The sequence below is a fragment of the Pongo abelii genome, chromosome 18, assembly GCF_028885655.2.
Source record: "Pongo abelii isolate AG06213 chromosome 18, NHGRI_mPonAbe1-v2.0_pri, whole genome shotgun sequence".
NCBI classification, from domain to species: Eukaryota; Metazoa; Chordata; class Mammalia; order Primates; family Hominidae; genus Pongo; species Pongo abelii.
This window is the reverse complement of record NC_072003.2, coordinates 24,361,675-24,384,057: the sequence shown is the minus strand read 5'-3', so window position 1 is coordinate 24,384,057 and position 22,383 is coordinate 24,361,675. Positions and strand designations below refer to the sequence as shown.

General features: G+C 55.9%; 1 protein-coding gene across 1 annotated transcript in view; it reads right to left on the bottom strand.

Moving 5' to 3' along the window:
* The window catches only part of LOC100444490 (ras GTPase-activating protein 3-like), a 122,990-nt gene that overhangs the window by 59,932 nt on the left and 40,675 nt on the right, over positions 1 to 22,383 (bottom strand). Inside the window, 1 exon segment of the mRNA XM_063717203.1 lies at positions 2,666 to 2,769. Coding sequence (XP_063573273.1) covers positions 2,666 to 2,769 — 104 coding nt within the window.

Sequence of the window (22,383 nt, the reverse complement as noted above, 5' to 3'; positions counted from 1 at the left end):
AGCAGATGACGTCAACAGAATGATTAATAAATATCTGATTTGGTTATTTTCAGAGCACATAACTCCAGAACTAACTTGATCAGCTTCTCTTACTAAAATGTGCAAAAAATTTTTTAAATTTCTTTTTCCTTAGGGTTGTCACTCAAAAAATGTCTCATATACCTTCGAGAATGAATCAAGTCCCTGTGGATTCTCAAGTATAAACTGAGCTGGTGACGAGGCCTGACACGTGGTCACACCTCAATTCGTGCGTGGCGCCCAGCACAGGCTGAGCCCCGCCAGATACACAATTAGCCTCCACTGAAAAATCTGGATTCCACACCTCCCTTTCTTCTGGGAACACCCTTGGAGGCCCCTGGCAAGGGCTGAGAACACAGGAGCGAGACACAGGCCTGCCCTGCAGGACCATGGGCTCCAGGAAGCTCTGTCCAGTGGACACAGCACAACAGGCAAAAGAACCACAACCAACGAGTGGGGCACGGGAGGCAGGTCACAGAGGGCAGCCCACCCATGCCGCGGGGTTGGAGGCCATCTCCTGCAATAGGCCCCAGTCCCGGAGGTGGGCATGGCAGGATGTGGGGATGGAGAAGGAGGTGCCTCAGGAGTGGGGTGCACAGTGGCTGAGCCTGGAGGCAGGAGGGAGAACTGCCAGCCACTAGCCCTGGAGCCGATGCCCTGGTCAGAGGGAGAGAGGAAGAGGGAATCCTTCCGCAGCACCCAGCTTGAATGCGACATGAAGCTATGGGCCTGAACCTGAGGGCCTCCCAGGCAGACACTGAGCAGGGGGGTGCAGGGGTCACGCTGGACCCTCAAGACCATCTCACCAACAAGGCTCCACGAGGCCCAGCACAGCAAGACTCTGAAGGGGGGCCAGGTGCCCACTGCACTCAGGAGCACAAACACGTTCTGCAATCGCATTTCAGGGCCAGGGTGTCCGCTGCGGAAGCACCCAGCACAGCGTTCCCGCTCAAAATGAAGTCAAAGGTCAATTATCTGAGATCCATGTGACCCGTTCCATGTATTTTCTAAACAAACTCGGGAGACTTCTATGAAAAGCACAGCAGTTTCTAAGAATAATCACTTGGGTACAGTGAACAACAGTCCCAAAAATGTCCAGGTCCCGACCCCTGCAATGGTGAGGGCACACCGGCCTTATCAATGCCAGGTGAGGCCCTGCCTGGCCCTGAGGGCCTCTGGGTTCACAGCTGCCACCCAGCCAAGCCTGTCTCAATGCCAGGCAGAGAGCAAGACTGGTCAGGATGGGCATCTCTGTCATCTCTGTCAGGGCACTTGCTGTGGAGGCCCGGGACATGGCAGAGTGCAGACAGGAGCCTACGCGTTACCTGCTAACCCGTTTCTCTCATGCCCCCACCCTCAACATCGTGCTGACACACACTAGCTGCCGGCCGCCCAGTGGGGACAGGCTGGGTTTTAGGACACTCAAGCTCTGAGGTGGACCTTTGGCCGTGCCTCTCTCACTTCTGTTTGCCAAGCACTGGGAATGGATCAGATCACAGATCCTGGTCCACAGCTCACAGAGGGACAGGGACAATGAAGAAAGCCCACAGCTGAGGGACACAGGTGAGCGCTGGGGAAAGGGGGGCAGCCAGCATGGAGTGGAGCGGCCGTGACGCGGTGTGAGGAGCCAGTGTGAGCGGTGAGCCTCAGATGGACACGGACCCCGCCTACGCACAGCACCCTCGTGGCCTCGCTGGCCTCCTGCACCCCCGGGCCCTCAGGCTGCCTCGGGCTGAGCTGGGGGTCCCCCTGGGGGACTCCTCCTCCTGCCCTGTCCCACTCGGCATCCTGGCAGCCATGTAGACGAGGAGCCTGCACCACCTGGGATCTGGGTTCAGGCTGTGGCAGCCAGGACACACTGGCTCCCTAGCCGCCCGTCCTGGGCGTGAGCTCAGGCGCCGCAGGACCCCTCCTCCGTTCCTGACTCTCCCGGCGTCATGGCGGGAATTAGCCTGATACCTCAGCCTCCCAGGCCTGCTGCGTGAGGTCCGCTCATGATGGGGTCCTCTGGCTGCATTTAGGAACAAGGAGCTCCCCGAGTAGCCTGAAGTCCACTCTGCCCAGAGGCCCCACAACTTACAGGATGCCGCCTTCCTGTGATCCCAGGCAGGGCTGCCCATGAGCTTTCTCCAAGAGCAGCCCCAGCCCTGCTCCAAACACACCATCTCCTGGAAGTCACTGTATTGCCCCAAAAACCGGGGGGAAACTGAGGCCACATGCCCCCACCCCCCACCCGCCCTTCCCGTGCCCACACCATGGGGACTAAAGTTGGGACAGGGACAGCCGGGATGTGGTGAGGAGGGAGGGCCCCACATCCGTGCAAAGGTCCCCCCGCAGATGCCTCAGGGAAAAGCCCTGGGAAGTTGTCTGAAGAGGGTCGGGGATGCTGTGCTCTTGCCTTGAGAGGCCACGGAAGCCTCGACTGGCAGCGCTCACTGACCTGAGCCTGGTGTGATGCTCTAGCAGGGACCACAGACGCCAGGCCAGATCCCGAGCGCGGATCAGGAGGAACACCCAGGGCTGCTGTGACCTCGAGCCCTGCAGCGACCCCTCAGCACCATCCAGCCAGGCTCTGGACTGAAATGCTAGTACTCCCCTGGTACAGAAAAGGCAGAAAAGGGGAAGTAAATGCTCATTCATCACCTACCTATGATGGAATCCCTCCGGAAAACGTCTCTATCGAAAATGTAGAAGGACAGGTGACGAAAGCTCCGAGGAATTTCGCAGTAAAAGTCTTCTCCGTAAAAGGGGCTAGAGAGACAAAGAAAAGCACCAGTTAGAACACAGGCCACGCTCGCGCCTCACCCCCGGGGCGCACACCTGTGGTCTTAGTTTTAAACGTGCCATGAGAACGCCCTGCAGTGTGTGGCACGCATGAGACATGAACCTGCAGCTCACTGTGGGGTGAAGGGCCTTGTGGCTGCTCCCTGGCCTCCACCTCCAGCCTTTGCACTGCACAGATGAACTTCTGTAGCTGGGCTGCCTGGCGGTCCAGGAAGCTCAGAGACCTCCACAGAGACCATGGCCACTGCCAGAATGACTTCCATGGTACGTGCTCAGGTCTAGGTCCAGCCTCAGGGCCATCATGATGTTTTGAAGGTACCTGCTTTGGAGCAGGTGGTGGCTCCCTTTATGCATTAAACGTAAAACACAGCACTCCAGTGCCTTGGACTGCTGCTTTTATCCAGAGATCCAGTACAAAGTCCTGACTGCCCAGCCGTCCTCGCTCCTGGGGGAGAGACCCCCGCTGCTGTCTGTACTTAGAATCCTCACTTCTGCGGGGGAGGCTCCCACTGCTGACTGTGCTTAGAGTCCTCACTCCTGGAGGAGAGACCCCCGCTGCTGACTGTGCTTAGAGTCCTCGCTCCTCGGGGAGAGACCACGACTGCTGGCTATACTTAGAGTCCTCGCTCCTCGGGGAGAGGCCCCCACTGCTGACTGTACTTAGAGTCCTCGCTCCTGGGGGAGAGGCCCCCACTGCTGACTGTGCTTAGAGTCCTCGCTCCTGGGGGAGAGACCCCCGCTGCTGATTGTGTTTAGAGTCCTCACTCCTGGGGGAGAGGCCCCCGCTGCTGACTGTGCTTAGAGTCCTCGCTCCTGGGGGAGACGCCCCCGCTGCTGACTGTGCTTAGAGTCCTCGCTCCTGGGGGAGAGGCCCCCGCTGCTGACTGTGCTTAGAGTCCTCGCTCCTGGGGGAGAGGCCCCCGCTGCTGACTGTGCTTAGAGTCCTCGCTCCTGGGGGAGAGGCCCCTGCTGCTGACTGTGCTTAGAGTCCTCGCTCCTGGGGGAGAGACCCCCGCTGCTGACTGCCCAGCCACCCTCGCTCCTGGGGGAGAGGCCCCTGCTGCTGACTGTGCTTACAGAGTACACGGCTCAGGCCGCCCACGCGTGAGTCACCCGGAGATGCAGCCGCCCCACAGATGGAGACTTGAAATAACCGCAACCCCAATAAAGAAGCAGAAGCCAGTGGGCTTGGCCATTCAGCAAACCTCCCTGTTGTTCTGGACTGGCACAGGTGGGGTTAGGTTCCTCCCCATGCCGGACCTGTTGGCGATTACCAAGGTGCACGCACAGCTACCACCAACTCAGAACTTAAAACAAGCCCACTTTCACGCACATTTATGCTAAGGTCCAAAATAGGAAAGATGTAAGCTATTCAAGGAGGAACCATTCTGATAGAAAGCAAAGGAAGGTCAATGGTGCTGGGCCAGGGGGGCGTCCACACAGTCACCAACGGCGCAGGCCCCACCCCAGCCACACACAGAAATGAGCTCAGACCCCACACCCATGTGTAAGGGTGTAAGGGTTGGAGCTACCAGCCTCTGAGAAGAAAATGAGAATGAACCTGCACCCTAGAGTCAGGTAAAGATGTCTTAGATCTGTCACCAAAAGCACAAGTGCCAAAAGAAAAATAAATGGAAAATCAGACTTCCTCAAAATTAAAAAATTTTTTGCATTAAAAGCATTATTTAAAAAGTGAAAAGGGCCAGTGCAGTGGCTCACGCTGTAATCCCAGCACTTTGGGAGGCTGAGACTGGCGAATCACCTAAGATCAGGAGTTTGAGACCAGCCTGGCCAACACGGCAAATCCCCATCTCTACTAAAAATACAAAAATTAGCAGGGCGTGGTGGCGGGCGCCTGTAGTCCCAGCTACTCGGGAGGCTGAGGCAGGAAAATCACCTGAACCCGGGAGACAGAGGTTGCAGTGAGCCAAGATTGCACCACTGCACTCTAGCCTGGGTGACAAGAGCGAAACTCAGTCTCAAAAAAATAATAAAAATTAAAAAAATTAAAAATGAAAAGACAGACTAGAAAAAATATTAGTAAGTCAGTTATCTGATAAAGGACTTGTATCCAGAATATATAAAGAACTCTTATAACTCAATAAATGATAACAAATAATTCAGTTTAAAAAGGGGTAAAAGATTTGAACACACATATCACCAAAGAAGACAAATGGCCAACAAGGTATTAACAATGCTCCATGTCATTAGCCCTTGAGAAAATGCAAATTAAACCAGGAGATACGGCACAGGCATAGGCCCAAACCTGGGGTGGGCGACCATTGCTGCCCGGAGCCCAGGTGGGAGGGGCCCAGAGTCCAGGTGGGAGGGGTCCGGAATCCAGGCCCCACCCCTTCGCCATGCAGTGGCCTTAATGACAGGCATTTCATTTGGATTTCACTGATTTCATTACTTTTATAACTGGGTCAGAGACTAGGTAATGTTTACTCAGAAAACCACTTTTTGTCATAAAACAATCTTCCAAGGGAAGCCTAAAATGCCTACATTGTTTTAAGCATTTTGGAAACACAGCAGTATCCATTTATGCACAAAAGAAACATCACTTTATCTTTCAATGAAGGCAGAATGCTCAGGGACTTCTACAGACTTCCATTGTAGCAGAATCCTGGTTAATGAAGGCCCATTAGAAAGTCACGTTTCCTTTAAACACATTCTCGAGTTGGTCGTTGACGCAGGTGAGCCATCCTCTGATCTCCTGTGTCTGCGTGGGCACCACTGAGATCTGATGTCAGGGACCCCCAGGGGTGTGTGTGCCCACAGGCATGTGTGTGTGGATGTGTGCACGTGTGTGCCCATGGGTGTGTGGGCCCAGAGGCATACGTGTGTGCGTGTGTGCATGTGTGTGCCCATGGGTGCGTGTGCCCACAGGCATGTGTGTGTGTGTGCATGCATGTGCCCGTACGTGTATGCCCACAGGCACGTGTTTGTGTGTGCATGTGTGTGCCCGTATGTGTGTCCCCACAGGCATGTGTGCGTGTTCGTGCCCACAGGAGATACGGCACAGGCATAGGCCCAAACCTGGGGTGGGCAACCCACAGGCACGTGGATGCATATGCCCATAGGCACGTGTACATGGGTGTGTGCATGTGTGTGCCCTGGAGCACTTGGGTGCACATGTACACAAAGACACCACAGATGCACCCCACACAATGCACTGCTTTCATAACAAAGCACAGGGGTCGTGACCCCGCCTCCATCCTGTGTAAAGTCACAGCTGCAGAATCTTGGGGCAGGACGCACACTCCCCAGGCAGCGCCCAGCGGCCTCCCTGGAGAAGCTTGGTGCTCTGCAGACAGCGTCCCCACTGGCAGGAAAAACCACCATCAACCTCGAAGCCAAAAGGGACACCAGACGCGCATTTTAATATTCACGACAAGGCCTCAGGTGACGAGCTACTCACAGGACAAGCGTTAACAATTAATAGTAATCCACAAAACATTTGGGATTTTTACAACGACAAAACGGCCTCTTCTGTACATCCCAGAGCAACTTTCAGGGCCACTGACTCCTAAGCAACGGCAGGAAGCTGTGGTGCTTGAATGTGCGGAAGCAGCCTGGACTTGGCATTTCCAGCCCCGCTGGCTCCCAGCAGAGCCCCAAGAACCAAGGGCTGGAGGCTTCACTTCCTGCTCCGGAGTGGCAGGTGCCCAGGCTGTCCCGGCCACGGTGCATCTCACACAAGAAGCCCAGCGGGAGCACGCACAGCTCCAGGCCTCGCAGCAAATGCGTAGCCAAAAGGCGTAAATCAAGCTTCATTCACCGTGGAGGAACCTCAGAACCACAAGCACCAACAGCCAAGCTGCCAGAGAATGGAACAGATGCCCTCCATTGGCACAAACTCCAGCAGCCAGCTTGTCAGGAAGCTGCGGCAGCTTCAGAGCAACCTGGGCCTCGGGGTTCACCTGGCCACCTTGCCGTGAGACAGTGTCACCGTTTCCCGAGAGCCCCCCGCCCCCGCACAGGCACTGAGGACCCCACCACATGGGCCTGTGCCTGCCTCACAGGAAGGCGGGGAGGAGGAAGTAGGTCGGGTTGGATTGCATGTCTGATGGGTGTCCGATGCATGTCCAGTGCGTGTCCAATGTGTGTCAGGTGAGTGGTGTCTGGTGTGTGTCTGATGTGTGTCTGATGCGTGTCCGGTGTGTGTCTGATGTGTGTCTGATGTGTGTCTGATGCATACTTGGTGCGTGTCCGGTGCGTGGTAAGGGGCGGTGAGATGAGGATGCCAGCGTTGAGCACACCCCACACACGGGCGCCGCGCACCTGGCATTTAACCCTGCACATTTCCTCACCACCCTGATGCACAGGGTGGGAAACCGAGGCACTCCAACATCTGATGAAACGAAACTAACCCCAGGGATCGTGCCATGACTCAGGCCATGCTGTGTTGCTATAAACCGCTTTTACATTTAGAAAGGGGCACGTCCAGTCTGTGGTGATAATTTTATGGAGTTCGTATGTTTCTCGTAGCTTCCTCTTTCTGCTATTTTTATCTCTTTTTATTGAATGGATTTCTGGTTTATTTATGAATTTTAAGCACCTCAATTTCCATGGACAGGTGTCAGCACCACCAGAAGCCTCACGGGATCTTACCAGGTGCCCAGCCAATAGCCTCTGCCGTGGGCTTCCCCCCACCGAGCCCCCCACTGCCAAGCAGAGTCGCAGTGAGAGGAGCCACTTGTGCAGAGCCTTTGGCAGAGCAACTGAACACCCTGCTACCGGGCAGCCCCCAGGGATGCTGCGCTCTTAGCCCCACTGCCCAAGCCCTGCTGCACTACCCCTGGGGAGCAAGACCTCTTCCAGCCTCCGCCCAGGAATTTCTCCAGCAACGGCTTTAGAACCTTGCTCCTGAATCGCAGCAGGGGAGGCAGCACTTTGGGGCCCTCTGTCAGGCTGCCCCCCCCCCCGCTAAGAGGAGCTGTTGTCCTCGGGAACCACGGGGTCCCCCCTCCTGAAGAAGGGGAACGCCACACTCACATTTCCATTTTACACATTTGCAGCTGAGAACCCTGGAGCCAGAACGGGCTCCAGCACAGGCGATGGGTGAGCATTTTGCATCTCTGATGTCGTTTATTGTAGTGGTTCCAATTGCCTATTTTAATGTTTTTCTCCTTATTTCATATAACTTTTTAAACTTAATAAAGTTATTACTAACTTTGTTTCCTGCAGGTCACCTCAAGTCTTTCAGGAAACCAGGCAGGACATCTGTAGGCGGCCGGCCGGCCTTATCAATGGAGCCCTGAGCCACCAACCACCGTGACCAGCTTCATTCCCATGAGCCGGACGAGCCCAAGAGGGGAGAGCAGCTGGACTCCGGATGCGAAGTCCACACGGTGTGGAGCAGGGGGCAGGGCTGCCTGGGCAGAGAGATTTAGACCAGGAGGCCACTGGGGTGGCTGCCCAGAGGAGGAGGCATCGCAGGGCAGTGGGGTCCAGAGAGGTGGCAGTGCTACAGGCCTTGCACTCATTTTAATGAAGGTTCTGCAGGATTTCAAGGAAAGCTGGAGCCAGTCTCTGTGCCAGAATAGAGGGTTTTTCAGCTTCTTAGACCGATGATTTATTTAGGGAATAAGAAGGGTGATTCCAGGGACAGTGGAGGCCCTCACAGGAAGGAAACCTCTCCCCACAATGACTGTGCACAGAGCCAGCCTGACGCCCAAGGCCACGGTGCCATAGCCAGGGAGCCCTGAAGAAACTCCCGGAAGAATGTAAAACCCCCAGCTCAAGGAGGAGAGTGGAGGCGGTTCCCCACCTTCTGGGGGCAGTTAACAACCTCTGAGAATGAACCCATGGCTAAAACCCATAAAACCGCCACCAACCACACCCAGACCTGGAAGGGGCACCTCTAGCTGGGGTGCTCAGCATGAGGGGACCCAGTACAATGGCTTCCCTGGGGCGCGGGCTCGGCCTGCAGGCTGGAGGCTGGAGAGCTGCCATCCTAGCGCACACTGGGTAGATGCGGGTGTTTCCAATGTGCTGAAGAGGGCAGGGCCTGGCTGAGGCCCTGGAAGGCCGGAGTCCTGGAGGTCAGTGGGGGGCAGTGAGTTCCCAGGTCACTTCCCCAGGTGTGCGTTTTCTTCACTGTCCTGTCCTATTCATTCATTTTAGCACGGAAGCCAGAACCAGCCGAGTGAAGCCCCTGCCTGACCACTCGGGGGTGTGAGGACAGGGATGAAGGCCGGGAGCATCAGTCAGCTCCTAGAACGGCAGGTTTGTACCTGCAAACGGGGCACCAGAGTGACATCGCCCCAAGACTCCCGGGATGCCATGAGCCCCACGGAGACCACGTGCCTGGCAGGGGCCAGCTCCAGGTGCTGCGGCTATGGCGAGGCCATCACCACCATCCACGCATCCAGCAGGAAGAGCGGATTCCTCGGGCATGAAGCTCACAGCTCGCGTTGTCTGCACACCTGCCTGACGACCTCTCCCGAACCTGGATTCCCACCACAGAATTCAGCTCCTTGGGTGCTCACCAGCCCATGCCTTGTGGCCACCAGACTGGACGGAACACACAGAGACCATTTCCTGTTTTGCAGAAAATCCTCTTGGGCCATGTCAGTCCTAGAGCCAAAACACAGTGTCCACTTGAGGGTCCAGACCTGAGGCCACCCTCGCTGGGACAGCATCTCCTTCCCTCTCAGAGCAATGCCACTGATGCCCAGACCAGCACCCATGCCCGTCCTCGCCTGCCTGACAATGCCCTTCCCAGGCCCTGCTGCTGTGGACACAGGTGGCCCTGCCCCTTGCAGAGGAGCTGCTCTTCTCCTGAGCCCAGGAGTGCTCTGAAACTTACATCCCAATGAGAACCAAAATCAGGAGTTGAAGTGGGAGTTGAAGGCCAGAGCCTTTTTTGAAGAACTTCCCTAAGCTCTTTTAAATACCTGCATCCAGGCCAGATGCAGTGGCTCACGCCTGTAATCCCAGCACTTTGGGAGGCCATGCCAGAAGGGCCACTTGAGCCCAGGAGTTAGAGATCAACCTGGGCAACACAGCAAGACCCCAACTCAACAGAAAATTTAAAAATTAGATGGGTTTGGTGGTGCATGTCTGTAGGGAGGCAGAGGATCGCTTGAGCCCAGGGTTCCAGGCTGCAGTGAGCTGTGATCGCAGCACTGCACTCCTGCCTGAGTGACAGGGTGAGACCCTGTCTCAAAAAACCAAACACCTGCACCTCCTGCATCTTCACAGTACAGTCCCGCCTGGTGGAGCCGCCGTCGGGCCCTCCCGCATCTTCACAGCACAGTCCCACCTGGTGGAGCCGCCATCAGGCCCTCCCGCATCTTCAGAGCACAGTCCCGCCTGGCAGAGCCGCTGTCAGGCCCTCCTGCATCTTCACAGCACAGTCCCCCCATGCAGCTGCTCCTCCCCACCTAATTCAGGCCCTAGTGAGCTTCACAAGGCCAAGGGGACATCGGTCTCCACCAGGAAGACTATATGGCATGTCTAAATGTAAGAATCTGTGACAGACGTTGCTGAAGCCCATGCAAGGGGGCGCAGGTACCCAGGGGGCGCAGGTACCCAGGAGGCGCAGGTACCCAGGAGGCGCAGGTGCCCACACGGGCCTTGCTGGGGGAAGCACGACTTTGAAGATGGAGTCCTCCGGGGACGTCCACGTCTCAACGCTGCCTTGCCAGAGGCCAGTTCCCTCATCTCTCAGCCTCAGGACACCACCCACTCCACAGTGTGGCCTGCGGGCACAGAGGGCGCTTGGCTGGGGAAGGGCAGTTGGCTCTGCCCCCAAAGCGGCCTCCCCAGGACACGCCACTACCTGGCTCGGAGGTTTCTTCCTCTGCCCTGCACAGTGAGACAAGCACATGGCAGGGCCTCCCACACACCAGGACCAAACAACTGGGAGCACCTTTGATGTCTTTGGCCCCCGCCAGGCATGGCTCACTGGACCCAGAAACCACAGTGCTCTCTCCCCATGACTGTTTCAGCTGCCCATCCCTGTTCTAGACTGTGGGAACAGCAGCCGATGAAGCAAAGTCCTGGCCCCGTGGAGCCAGACAAAGAGCACGCAGAACCACGAACGCGCGCAAGGCTGGCGGGGGTGGCACTGTGGCCTCACTCGGGGGACGGGGAGGCTTACAGACGAGTCAGTGCTTGAACAGGGCATGGACGGTGAGGCCCTGTCCATGGCCCTGTCCGCAGGAGGACAAGTGAACACATGAATGAGGCCGTGGACAGCGCGGAGAGCGCAGGAGGGGTCCAGGCAGAGGGACACCAGGTGCAAAGGCCTCGAGGCAGCAGGGCTTGTGTGTGATGAAGACGTAGGAGCAAGGAGGAGGCCGGCGTGGCCTGGGCAGGGCAGGGCAGGACGGGAGCTTGCTGGGAGCCGAGGTCAGAGGTCAGGGTGTAGCCGAGGCCACGTGGTGCAGAGCAGACATTTCACCACAGCAGCTGGGAACGTGCAGGCCGCATGCAAGACACTGAATGGATGGATGTACGGATGGGGCAGTGGGCGTGCAGGGAGGAATCACCTGTCTCAGGTCAGCAGCCAGGAGCTGCCCAGGCCTGGCACAGTGGACCAGGAAAGGAAGGTCACCCAAGCCTCCACAGGTGGGGCTTTCTGCAGGCAAGGTGCAGCGGTGAGCCCGAGAGGCCACGGTGCCGAGCAAATCCTGGTTGTCCTCATGGGGACCACAGGAATTCAGTTCTGGCAGAGCCAAGACTGCCAGGAAGCCAGGCGGGCTCCTGCAGGAGGTGAGGGGCCTGCGGGGACGCGAAGGGCCAGGACCGGACACGCCCCGTTCCGCTCTGCTTCCAGTGAGGCGAGAGGCGGGCAGGATGCAGCTGGAGCCACGCACGCCCAGAGCTCGGGCCAGGACTGTCCCCCAGTGCTGCGCTCGCCCGCGGTGGAGCTGCGGTGTTATCAATGGTCAGCTCAAGTCCAGCGGCTTGAAAGGGAGGCAGAGGCCCCACCTTCCCTGAGGCTCCCTGTGAAGAGCAGGAGGCTGGGCCCTCGCGAAGACCCCAGCCAGGCTCTGCCACCTCCACAGCCAGCAGACGGGGCCTCCAAAGCCGACAGACGGAGCCCCCACAGCCGGCAGACGGAGCCCCCACAGCCGGCAGACGGAGCCCCCCACAGCCGGCAGACGGAGCCCCCACAGCCGGCAGACGGAGCCCCCCACAGCCGGCAGACGGAGCCCCCCACAGCCGGCAGACGGGGCCTGGGCACTGCACACAGAGACATTTCTTCTTCCCGAGACCTCGCACAGAAATTACTCACTTAAAAGCACTTGGAGTTTTTTCATTTTTCCAGTGGCAAATATTTCGAGGGAATACCACAGAAATAGCCACACCAAAACCCAACTGAGTTCTCCCTTCTCCACCCTCCGCCACAGCCGGGGACGCTGCCTCGATGCGCAGGGCTTCCTCCGCCACGGCCGGGGACGCTGTCTCGATGCGTGGGGCTTGGGTTCTTAGGTCTCTTGATGTTTTTCCTCTTAGAACCGCAAACTACGGTTGCCTGGAAAGGTTTCTAAAAACCCCAGGCGCCCAGGCCCACCTCAGAGAAAGGCTCTTTAAGGGTGATGGGTTATGAAATAGGAGCCGTTTGGGAGACCAAGGCAGGTGGATCATGAGGTCAAGAGATTGAGAGCATCCTGGCCAACATGGTGAAACCCCATCTCTACTAAAAAAAAAAAAAAAAAAAAAAAAAAAAATTATCTGGGCATGGTGGCAGACGCCTGTAATCCCAGCTACTCAGGAGGCTGAGGCAGGAGAATCACTTGAACATGGGAGGTGGGTTGCAGTGAACCCAGATCACACCACTGCACTCCAGCCTGGGCGACAAAGCAAGACTCTGTCTCAAAAAAAAAAAAAAGAAAAGAAAAAGAAAGAAAGAAATAGGAGCCTTGAAATCTATACTAGCCATGGGGTCTAACACGATCCTTAAGTGAACTGCTCATCACAAAGCGTGGCAGGCTGCCTTCTCTCCAGAGGGTTTCTGGTGCCCTGTCCACGGAGGCGGCAGTGGGATTCAGCCGTCACCTGCGCTTGCGGTGGTAACTCCATCTAACTCCGTCTGAGACTCAACAGGGGACGCGTCTGCACAGAGCACAGGGCACAGGGGTCGAGCAGGGAGGACGGTGAGGTCAGGCCAGCTCAGGGGACACGGTGGGCGGGGGGCTCCAGATCCCACGGTGGGCAGCAAAGGTGGGGGTCGGGCTGGCGCCTTCCTGGACCATGTCCACGTCTGGGGTCTGCAGGCCCCATCTCCCTTTCCACTGTGCCTAACCTTACATCTATAACCTACATCCAGCAAGACACGATTTTCCACGATGAGTTGATTTGTAATTCCATTTATGTGCAAGTTTTCAGAATTTTCCTGTGGGTTTTTTTTTTTTTTACTTCCTTATGATTTGAATTTTGTTTGCTTAAAAAAAAACACACACATGCATAGGAAAGAATGCTTCATTTCAATTAAAAACAACAAATTGCTTTTTTTTAAGCAAAAATTCATTGAGGCGGGGGCTCGCATTGTACAAAGAAAATCAGACCCACCGGGATGGCTGTCATCAAAGAGACAGTAACAAGGGTAGGGAGGTGGAGACGCGAATCCAAACACACAACCTGTGGGAAGGTCAAGTGGCCACAGCCGCCACGGAAAACAGGCTGGCGGTTCCTCCGACATTCAACACACAGTCGCCACGGGACCCAGCGGTTCCACCCCCAGGTGTGCAGCAAGAGACATCACAGCCCACGTCCGCACGCAGACTCGGACACGTGTGCTCACAGCCCACGTCCGCACGCAGACTCGGACACGCGTGCTCACAGCCCACGTCTGCACGCAGACTCGGACACGCGAGCTCACAGCCCACGTCCGCACGCAGACTCGGACATGCGTGCTCACAGCCCACGTCCGCATGCAGACTCGGACACACGTGCTCACAGCCTCAGTCATGACGGCCAGAAAGTGGAAACAAGGCAGGAGGGCCTCGGCTGCTGAGGGAGCAACAGCAGAACAGTGCTCAGCCCTGGAGAGGAAGGACGCCTGGCCCCTGGCCCCACACCACAGGCATCCACAGTGTGGTGCCGACTGACAGGCCATGCACAGAGGCCATGGGCCAGACGCTTCCACTGACACAAAATGCCCAAGAGAGGCACAGCCGGGGACAGAACGCAGACCCGCGTCTGCCGCCGCGGGAGAGGCTGCAAGCCGGAAACTGGAGGATTACAGGGTGCAAGTGTCCTTTTAGGGAGATGAAAATGTTCTAAAATTGGCTGTGGCAATGGTTGCGCAACTCTGCAAATACACTAAAAACCACTGAATTGTACATTTTAAAAAGGGTGAATTGTATGGTGTTTGAATTATACCTCAATAAAGCTATTTTTAAAGAAACAAAATTTTAAATATGTAAAAAAATCAGAAAGTGAAATCTGGAATTAACATTCCAGGAAACATCCTCCTGGGATTTTTTCTCCAAAGATATAAAATAGAATAAAATATATAAATGTTATAGGTTTAAAATATACAAAATATAAATATATTTGTATTACATTTATAACATAAATACGATATTTATAATATAAATATAAGTATATTCATACTATAATATAACTCATTATAATAAAAATATATTAAAAATAATAGTAAATATTTATGTTATAAATATAGAAGATATGAATGGAAATACAGGTAAATTTTTTAAATAAAAGTGAGGTTATGTTCCCTGTGACAGAGTCAGCTTTTTCCTTTCACATCAGGCCATGGGCCACTTTCCAAAGAGCTGATAAAATGCTGGGGTCAGACAGCACGTGTGTGCGTGGACAGCAGTGCCAGGTCCCCCTGCCATCTGCACGCTGTGCGGTGGGAGCAGCAGGGGTGAGCACCCTGGGAACGGAGATCTGTGCAGCGGCTGATTGTCCCCGTGGTATGAATTCCTCCAAGGATGTGCACTGTCCTGAGGCCTTCGAAACACAAAGCCACAGAACCCTCCAGGGAGTCTGGACCAGCGTCCACCCCCAGCATACTCCATCTTATAAATATTTTTACAGTTTGCTAAACCGGTGGCAAAAACCTGCTTAAATTTTAAATGTCTGGCTCATTGGTGAGGTGGAATGTCCATCTTTTTATGAGCAGTTTTAAATCTCATTTTTTCTTGAAATGCTCTGGGCCTGTTTTCTATTAGAATGACCATCTTTTCGTGCTCAGGATTTAACCCTCTGGGAACTTCTGAATGTGTGTTGCAACTTAAAAGACATATTATTTCACAACATTTAAGGAGGATCTTTTTTGAACTAAAAAAAAAAAATTTGTTAACTTTGTCACCAGTGGGTATGGACATGTGATCGGCCAACTCTGAAATGAGCTCCAGCAGATGGACGCAGCGTCCCAGGACCTGCAGGAGCAGAGGCTGCCAGGCCAGCCACGTCTACCTCGACCACGTCACCTCGTGGGCAGAACGGCCTACAACCCACGTCCTCCCAGCCCCACCCAGAACCCATGGTGAGCGCCCGGCAGGAAGTGGCCACAGCACCATCACTGGAGGCCACGCGGAGTCTGAGGACAGCGGCTTCCCCCCCATGCTGTTGTGGGGAGTCCAGGCTCAGCCTGAGGACTCGGTTCCCTCCACACAGCACCAACACTCCCAGGTGCAAAGCCCAGGCCCACAGACAGCCCCCCGCTGTCTGTGGGTCTCACGGTGGGGGCACCCATTTTCCTTCATCAGCAGGAAGGTTTGTGCTTTCTCCTTCCTGGGCAGCAGAGTTTAAAGCGTTTTCCAAAAGAAAAATGAAACCGGCTGAACGCTAGGGCATTCCTCCCATCCCCCATCCTGTTTGGTGGCCTGTGCCGGACAATCTCTTCTTTCTGATGGACTCAAAGGGGCCACACAGCCCCCAGGCGCCCCCCTTCCCATCAGCAGCTTAACCTCAGGGTTTCTCTCGGACAGGCCGGCTTTGTCTCCAGCCGAGGTCGGCAGCAGTCAGATGCAGGATGAATGCCTGGCCCAGGCGGCCCCCACTCACCGCCCGAGGGCTCTGGAACTCTCCTTCCAAATAAAGAAAAAGTGCGGCCTGAGAGAACCAGGCTCGCCTGAAATCCTGCCATGTGGCCTAGGAAATTAACGCAGGCAGCAGCCTCTCCCTCTGAGGCAGAGACCCTGGCAAAGTCTCCTTCCCCTCTGTCATTTCTGGAAGAAGTGCAAAGGAAGTTTCACAGAATCAAGCAAACTTTCACGGGGAAAAAAGAAAAAACTTCTTGCAGAAAACAGTGTTGACCTTTAAGTAGTGGCTCTGATGAGGGGAAACCATCTGAACTGAATTCCTCCTCCTCCTGGAGCCCGGAGCAGGGGCTCAGCTGGGACCGGCAGAGAAACCCCCCGCCTTCTCCTCCCTGAGTCACTTCCCAGCATCTGCGCGAGGCTGGCACTGCCCCATCCCGCCTGCGGCTGCTCCCATCGCGGATCATAAGAAAATAAACCTGGTTTCCCAGCTCTGTGCTCTGCTGCCGGCTCGGGGCCCATTTCCCAAACCCTTGGGGGAGCCAGGAGCTGCCAGGGCTGCCCCAGCCTCGGGGTAGAGGGTAAAGGCTGCGTGAAGAGGAACCAAACCCCAAACCGGGTCTGCGAAGCAGCCCTGGGGCTCCCAAGCCAGCCTCTGAGCTGAGCTCTGCGGCTCCTGAGTCACTGCCTGACTCATCCTCAGAGGCGCCCCACAGAGAAGGGGCAACTCGGCCAGGGAAAATGCTCCATCTCCGCAAAGGACAAGAGGAAAAACACACCCATCAGAAGCACATGGCCAGTGCAGGGCCACACAGCCCTGGCTCCCACAGGCTGGAGGCTGGAGGGCAGGGGTCCGCGGTCAGCTCACAGCCCACCCGCCACCCAGCACTGCAGGGCCACATAGCCCTGGCTCCCACAGACTGCAGGCTGGAGGATGGGGGTCCGTGGTCAGCTCACAGCCCACCCACCACCCAGCACTGCAGGGCCACGCAGCCCTGGCTCCCAGAGGTCAGAGGCTGGAGGGCAGGGGTCCGTGGTCAGCTCACAGCCCACTCACCACCCAGCACAGCAGGTCTCCACGGAAGCCCCGCACACACTGGGTTGCAGCCTCCTGTGGTTCAAGATGGGTGGGGTTGTTTTTTTTGAAATGTTGGCAAATAGAGCTGTGAGTCTTCAAACAGAACCCAAAGACTCAGTGAGGAAAGCAGGCGGGCTGGGCTGAGACTCACAGAGACTCACAGCTGCAGCGGCCGTGGTGAGCCGCCTCACCTCCCCAAGCCTCAGTCTCCCCATCTGTTCAGGGGTACCGAGGAGCTGCCCCTCAGTGCATGGGCTCTGTGGTCGCCAGGCACGCCACACACCACACGCCACACGCCACACACCACTGCACACAGCACCCCTATGCGGCTATTCTGAGTTCCTATGTGGCTGAGAGAACCCCCTGCATCATTCTGACACTGGCGTGCTCCTGTGAGCCAGCAGGACATGGAAGGACACACATGTGGGTGGAGATGGAGATGCTGGGCCGGGCTTGGGGGTCATACAGACAGGGCCAGGGGTTCTGACCTGCTGGGAGATTTGGGGCCAGCATTCCAGGACTGAGAGAACAGATCCCTGGCCTGAGGCGCTCTGGGGCTGAGGATGGGCCCCCACCTGGGCTGAGGATGGGCCCCCCAACGTGGGCTGAGGACGGGCCCCCCGACCTGGGCTGAAGACGGGCCCCCCGACCTGGGCTGAGGATGGGCCCCCCACCTGGGGCACTCTGGGGCTGAGGACAGGCCCCTACCTGGGGTACTCTGGGGCTGAGGATGGGCCCCCACCTGGGGCACTCTGGAGCTGAGGATGGGCCCCCACCTTGGGTATTCTGGGGCTGAGGATGGGCTTCCACCTGGGGCACTTCTGGGGCTGAGGATGGGCCCCCACCTGCAGACACCCCAGAGCTGAGGATGGGCCCCCACCTGGGGTACTCTGGGGCTGAGGATGGGCCCCCACCTGCGGACAGCCCGGAGCTGAGGATGGGCCCCCACCTGGGGTACTCTGGGGCTGAGGATGGGCCCCCACCTGCGGACACCCTGGAGCTGAGAATGGGCCCCCACCTGGGGTACTCTGGGGCTGAGGATGGGCCCCCACCTGCGGACACCCTGGAGCTGAGGATGGGCCCCCACCTGGGGTACTCTGGGGCTGAGGATGGGCCCCCACCTGGGGTACTCTGGGGCTGAGGACGGGTCCCCTACTCCAGCCGTTCTGGGATGTTCTGGGCTTCAAGGAGCCTCCAGTCATGTCAAGCAGGTTTTTGTTTAAGCTCTAACTTCAGAAAGAGTGAAAATAAATGTTCATGGGAAATGTGACTTTTCATGAGTCGCCTAATGTCAAAGTCGGTGTTTCCTAAGTCAACAACTTGGTTTTTATTAAAAGCATCTGAGAGAATGAACCGTCTGTCTCCCAAACCACCAACTTCCTCCTGCCCCTTTCAGTTTCTAACCCCAAATAACTTCTCCCCTCCTGAAAAACTTTGGAGCTGTGGAGACATTTCTTGGTTTAGTCATTTCTACTACACAAAAGTACTATTATGGGGGTGATTTACATCTTGCAGTATGAACAGAAAGAAACCTCCCTGTCTTTAACAAACACCCACTGCGTGCACACAGGATGGGACGGGCTTCCACCCAGAAGAGCTCAGAGCCTCCCCCTCAGGGCCACCAAGTGAGGGTCCCTGGTGATGTCTGATGTCCTCGTCTGCCTGGGAAGACCTAGCTCTCCTCGCTCAGCTCTAGAAGATCTGTCTGTTCCTTGACTTGTAACTTCTAATTGTACATAAAACACAAACAAAAGCACAAGAACTCCCCCATAATTCCACTTCTTTGTAACCTAACACATAACCAGCTTTGTAACCTAACACATAACCAGCTTTCAGAGCAGGAGTTCAGGCTGTGGCACCTCTGGGTGGAGGAGGCACAGAAACCGGCCACGCCTGCAGTTTCTTCCTGTTGTGGCCACGGCCCCTTCTCCCCGAGATGGGCATGCAAATGAACCCTGCAAAGGACGCAGGGGCAACTCCACAGAAAGTGGGGGCCAGGGCTCTGCATGGGGCAGAGGGCTTTGCCCAGCCTCAACCCCAGCGGCAGGGGATGGGGTCAGACCCAGAACCCTGAGGCAGCACCTCCCTGAGCCAGAACTGTCTGCGTGGATGAGGGTTTGGGGAGAGGTCGGCCACGTGGGCGCAGAGGAAGCAGGCAGGGACAGACACCATTCCACATCCTTACGTGGATGGAAGGAAATGAGGACACAACACTTACTGAATATTCTTGCAAATGACTGGACTAACCCAGCAGGGAGAGATTTAGGTTCTGTTGTGTGTGACGCCAGCTGCTCCTTTCTGCTGGATGAGACGGTGATTTCTACCGCAGTGCAGCCTTGGGGAGTGGGGTTATCTCCTTGTTTTAGGGTTGTGGGTGCCAGCCCAGGGGAGGTCCAGGGCGGGAAGCTGGTTCCCAAACCCCAGCCCTGCCAATCCAATTTCAGGGAGCCTTTTAGTTTAAGTAAATAAGGAAACAAATAGTGGCTGCCCTTTAAATGACTAAAAATGATTGCTCTAAAAGGTATGGATTGTGAACAAAGTTCACTCTCAACCTCAGAAAAATATTTTTCTAGTAGGACAGAAACTGTCAAAATCACTTTCTTGTAGAAGGGCCAGAGAGAAAGGGCTTGTTCTCTGAAATGTGTCCACTTCAATACGTTCTGAAGTTAAACCTGTGACAGATGCTGCCCTTCAGCCTCCACCTTGAAAAATACAGAAAAATGGGAAGACAGACGACGCTCTCTCCAGACGTTGGCTCAGCACTCATTAAAGAGGCCCCACAGACTCCAGGGCCTCAGACACGCGGCCCAGGGAGGACACCTGGGGGACACAGGCCCGTGGTGGAGCTGGGTCGGTAAACTCCTTAGTGGGAAAGAGGGAAGAAGAGAAGCTGAGTTCCGCCTTTCCTTCCTCACATGTTCCATTTGCAGCTTCCCACTGAGTCAGACGGCGATATTGGGCAACAGCAAATCAAACTTGACCCAAGTGCTTCTCCCCAGGGAATGTGAGAAGGGGCTCCTGCCAGGCTGCAGACCCAGTGGCCAGAGAGCACCCTGGGGCCCTTCTGAGCTCAGAGATGCAGACGTGGGCTTTTTTCTTTCCACAGCGACTTTGCCAAATGAGCGATCAGACCTTAAAGGTGATGCTGACCTTGGAGGAAGCACACAGGGGGCCGGGAGACTCGGGGGCCGGGAGACTCGGGGGCTGGGAGACTCGGGGGGCCGGGACACTTGGGGGCTGGGAGACTCGGGGGCCGGGAGACTCAGGGGGCTGGGAGACTCAGGGGGCCGGGAGACTCGGGGGGCTGGGAGATGCAGGGGCTGGGAGACTCAGGGGTTGGGAGACTCTGGGGGCCGGGAGACTCGGGGGCCGGGAGACTCGGGGGGCTGGGAGACTTGGGGGCCGGGAGAATCGGGGGCCGGGAGACTCGGGGGGCTGGGAGACTCGGGGGCTGGGAGACTCGGGGGCTGGGAGACTCAGGGGGCTGGGAAACTAGGGGGTGGGAGACTCGGGGGCCGGGAGACTCGGGGGCTGGGAGACTCAGGGGGCCGGGAGAATTGGGGGCTGGGAGATTCAGGGGACTGGGAGACTCAGGGGGCCGGGAGACTCGGGGGGCCGGGAGACTCGGGGGCTGGGAGACTCGGGGGGCTGGGAGACTTGGGGGCTGGGAGACTGGGGGGTGGGAGACTCAGGGGCCGGGAGACTCGGGGACCAGGAGACTTGGGGACCGGCCCCAAAGTGGGTGCCACCATGGAGTGAGGAGGGGGCGGTGGCCAGGGCTAAACTCCCTAGCATGCAGGGCAGCCCTGCCTGACACCTGCCTCTCAGGTAGATGTTGACCAATGACTAATACAGGACTACGTTAATGCATATGCACCGATTGAGGGCTTCTGACCACAGATGTAGTGTGGATTCCAGCTGCAAATTTGTGAGAGAGCCAGCTTTTGGATTCAAGTACCTTTCCTGCCAACTTTTGGTATGGGGTGGGTTGATTTGTGTTTTGCCCTCACACTACAGGGGCGGCCAGCCCGCACAGCCCTCCAAATGGACAGGGCTGCCGGCGTCCACACTAAACGGCACCACAGTTTTACTCTCTTGGAACTGTCCCACATGGGTTTCTCTTTCTTTGCTATCAGTCTTTTGTTGTGTGTGTTTTGGGGTTTTTTTGAGACAAGGTCTTGCTCTGTTGCCCAGGCTGGAGTGCAGTGATGTAATCATGGCTCGCTGTGGCCTCCACCTCCCAAAGTGCTGGGATTACAGGTGTGAGCCACCACACCCGGCCAGAACCAGGATTTCTATTTCTAAATTCTTCTGAAATATCTGAAAGACAATGGGCCCCCATTTCTCAACCTCACCTGAAAGAGAGGTTCCCAAACAGACTCTCCTCTCACTGGCTCTGATTCAGCAGGTCTGAGAGGATCCCAGCCTGATAAAGACTGCCAGTAATTCTCCAGGCCTACAATCCACAGGCCTCTAACAACAGACCATTTAAACACAGAACGGACTTTTATCCAGGGAAGCTCCAAAGGCGCTTCTGAAGGGCCCGGTCATGCCTCTTCCCATTTTCTTCAGAAGAACGGCTGTGCCCAGTCATCACCATGGCAACCCCAAGACACTCTCGCAAAGCCGGACTGGGCGCCTGACAATGCTCCTCAGCCTGCAGTTCTTTTTGACGAGTTATTTCAAAGAACCAGGAGTGTGCATTAACATAACACAAATGACTCTCACTCCTCGCCCTGGAGGGCAGCTGCGCCAAAGCCTTTTGGAAGCACTGTCATTGATGGAGTGATATGAGCCCCAGTCTCTCCGGGGCAGGAGACCCCTCACAGTTTTCTAGTAGGTAAATTCACCCAGTCATCAGCATGGGTTGTTCATTCCCACTTGGAAGTAGCCAGATGCGAGGACATAGTTCTTTAGCTAAACATGTTCTCAAAATCAAAATAGCTGTTTTGATCAAAGCACAAGACCCACGCTTCTGAACTGAACGGTGGAGTCACAGCTACATGGACATGTTCTGTGATCCCCAATAACCCAGTTGCCCATGCTTCCCCCGAGGCCGCAGCACTGAGGCCCTGCCTGGCACACTCTCCCCGGCTTCTCTCTTCCCACCCCCGACATAAATCGCCGTGACTTCCTGTCCCTGTGCATATCCCACACGTGCCACGTCCTGGTGTGCAACTGCAGTGGTCCTTGGAGTACGGCCTGGCCGCTTTGCTGGAGCTTTTCAGAAACACAAGTTCTGGTTGTGCCCTGGACATGCTGGGGTCGGCACCCACATCTTCACACGCTCAAGCTGAGGGGGAAACTTGTTGATTTTAAGAGTTTGTTTTTCTTGGCTGACTCCTCTCTTCCTCAAATCATATCAATAAACACTTTCTAGGCCTCTTACCTCAGTTAACACCCATCTTCTGTATAGCTATTTTAGAAAATTTTACAGGAAGAAAAAAGCTTTCTTAGTACTTCCTCCTCTCGAAATCCTTAATTTGTACTCTTTTGTAGAGTGCGAGCTTCCCAGTTCATCTCTAATTAAAAAGC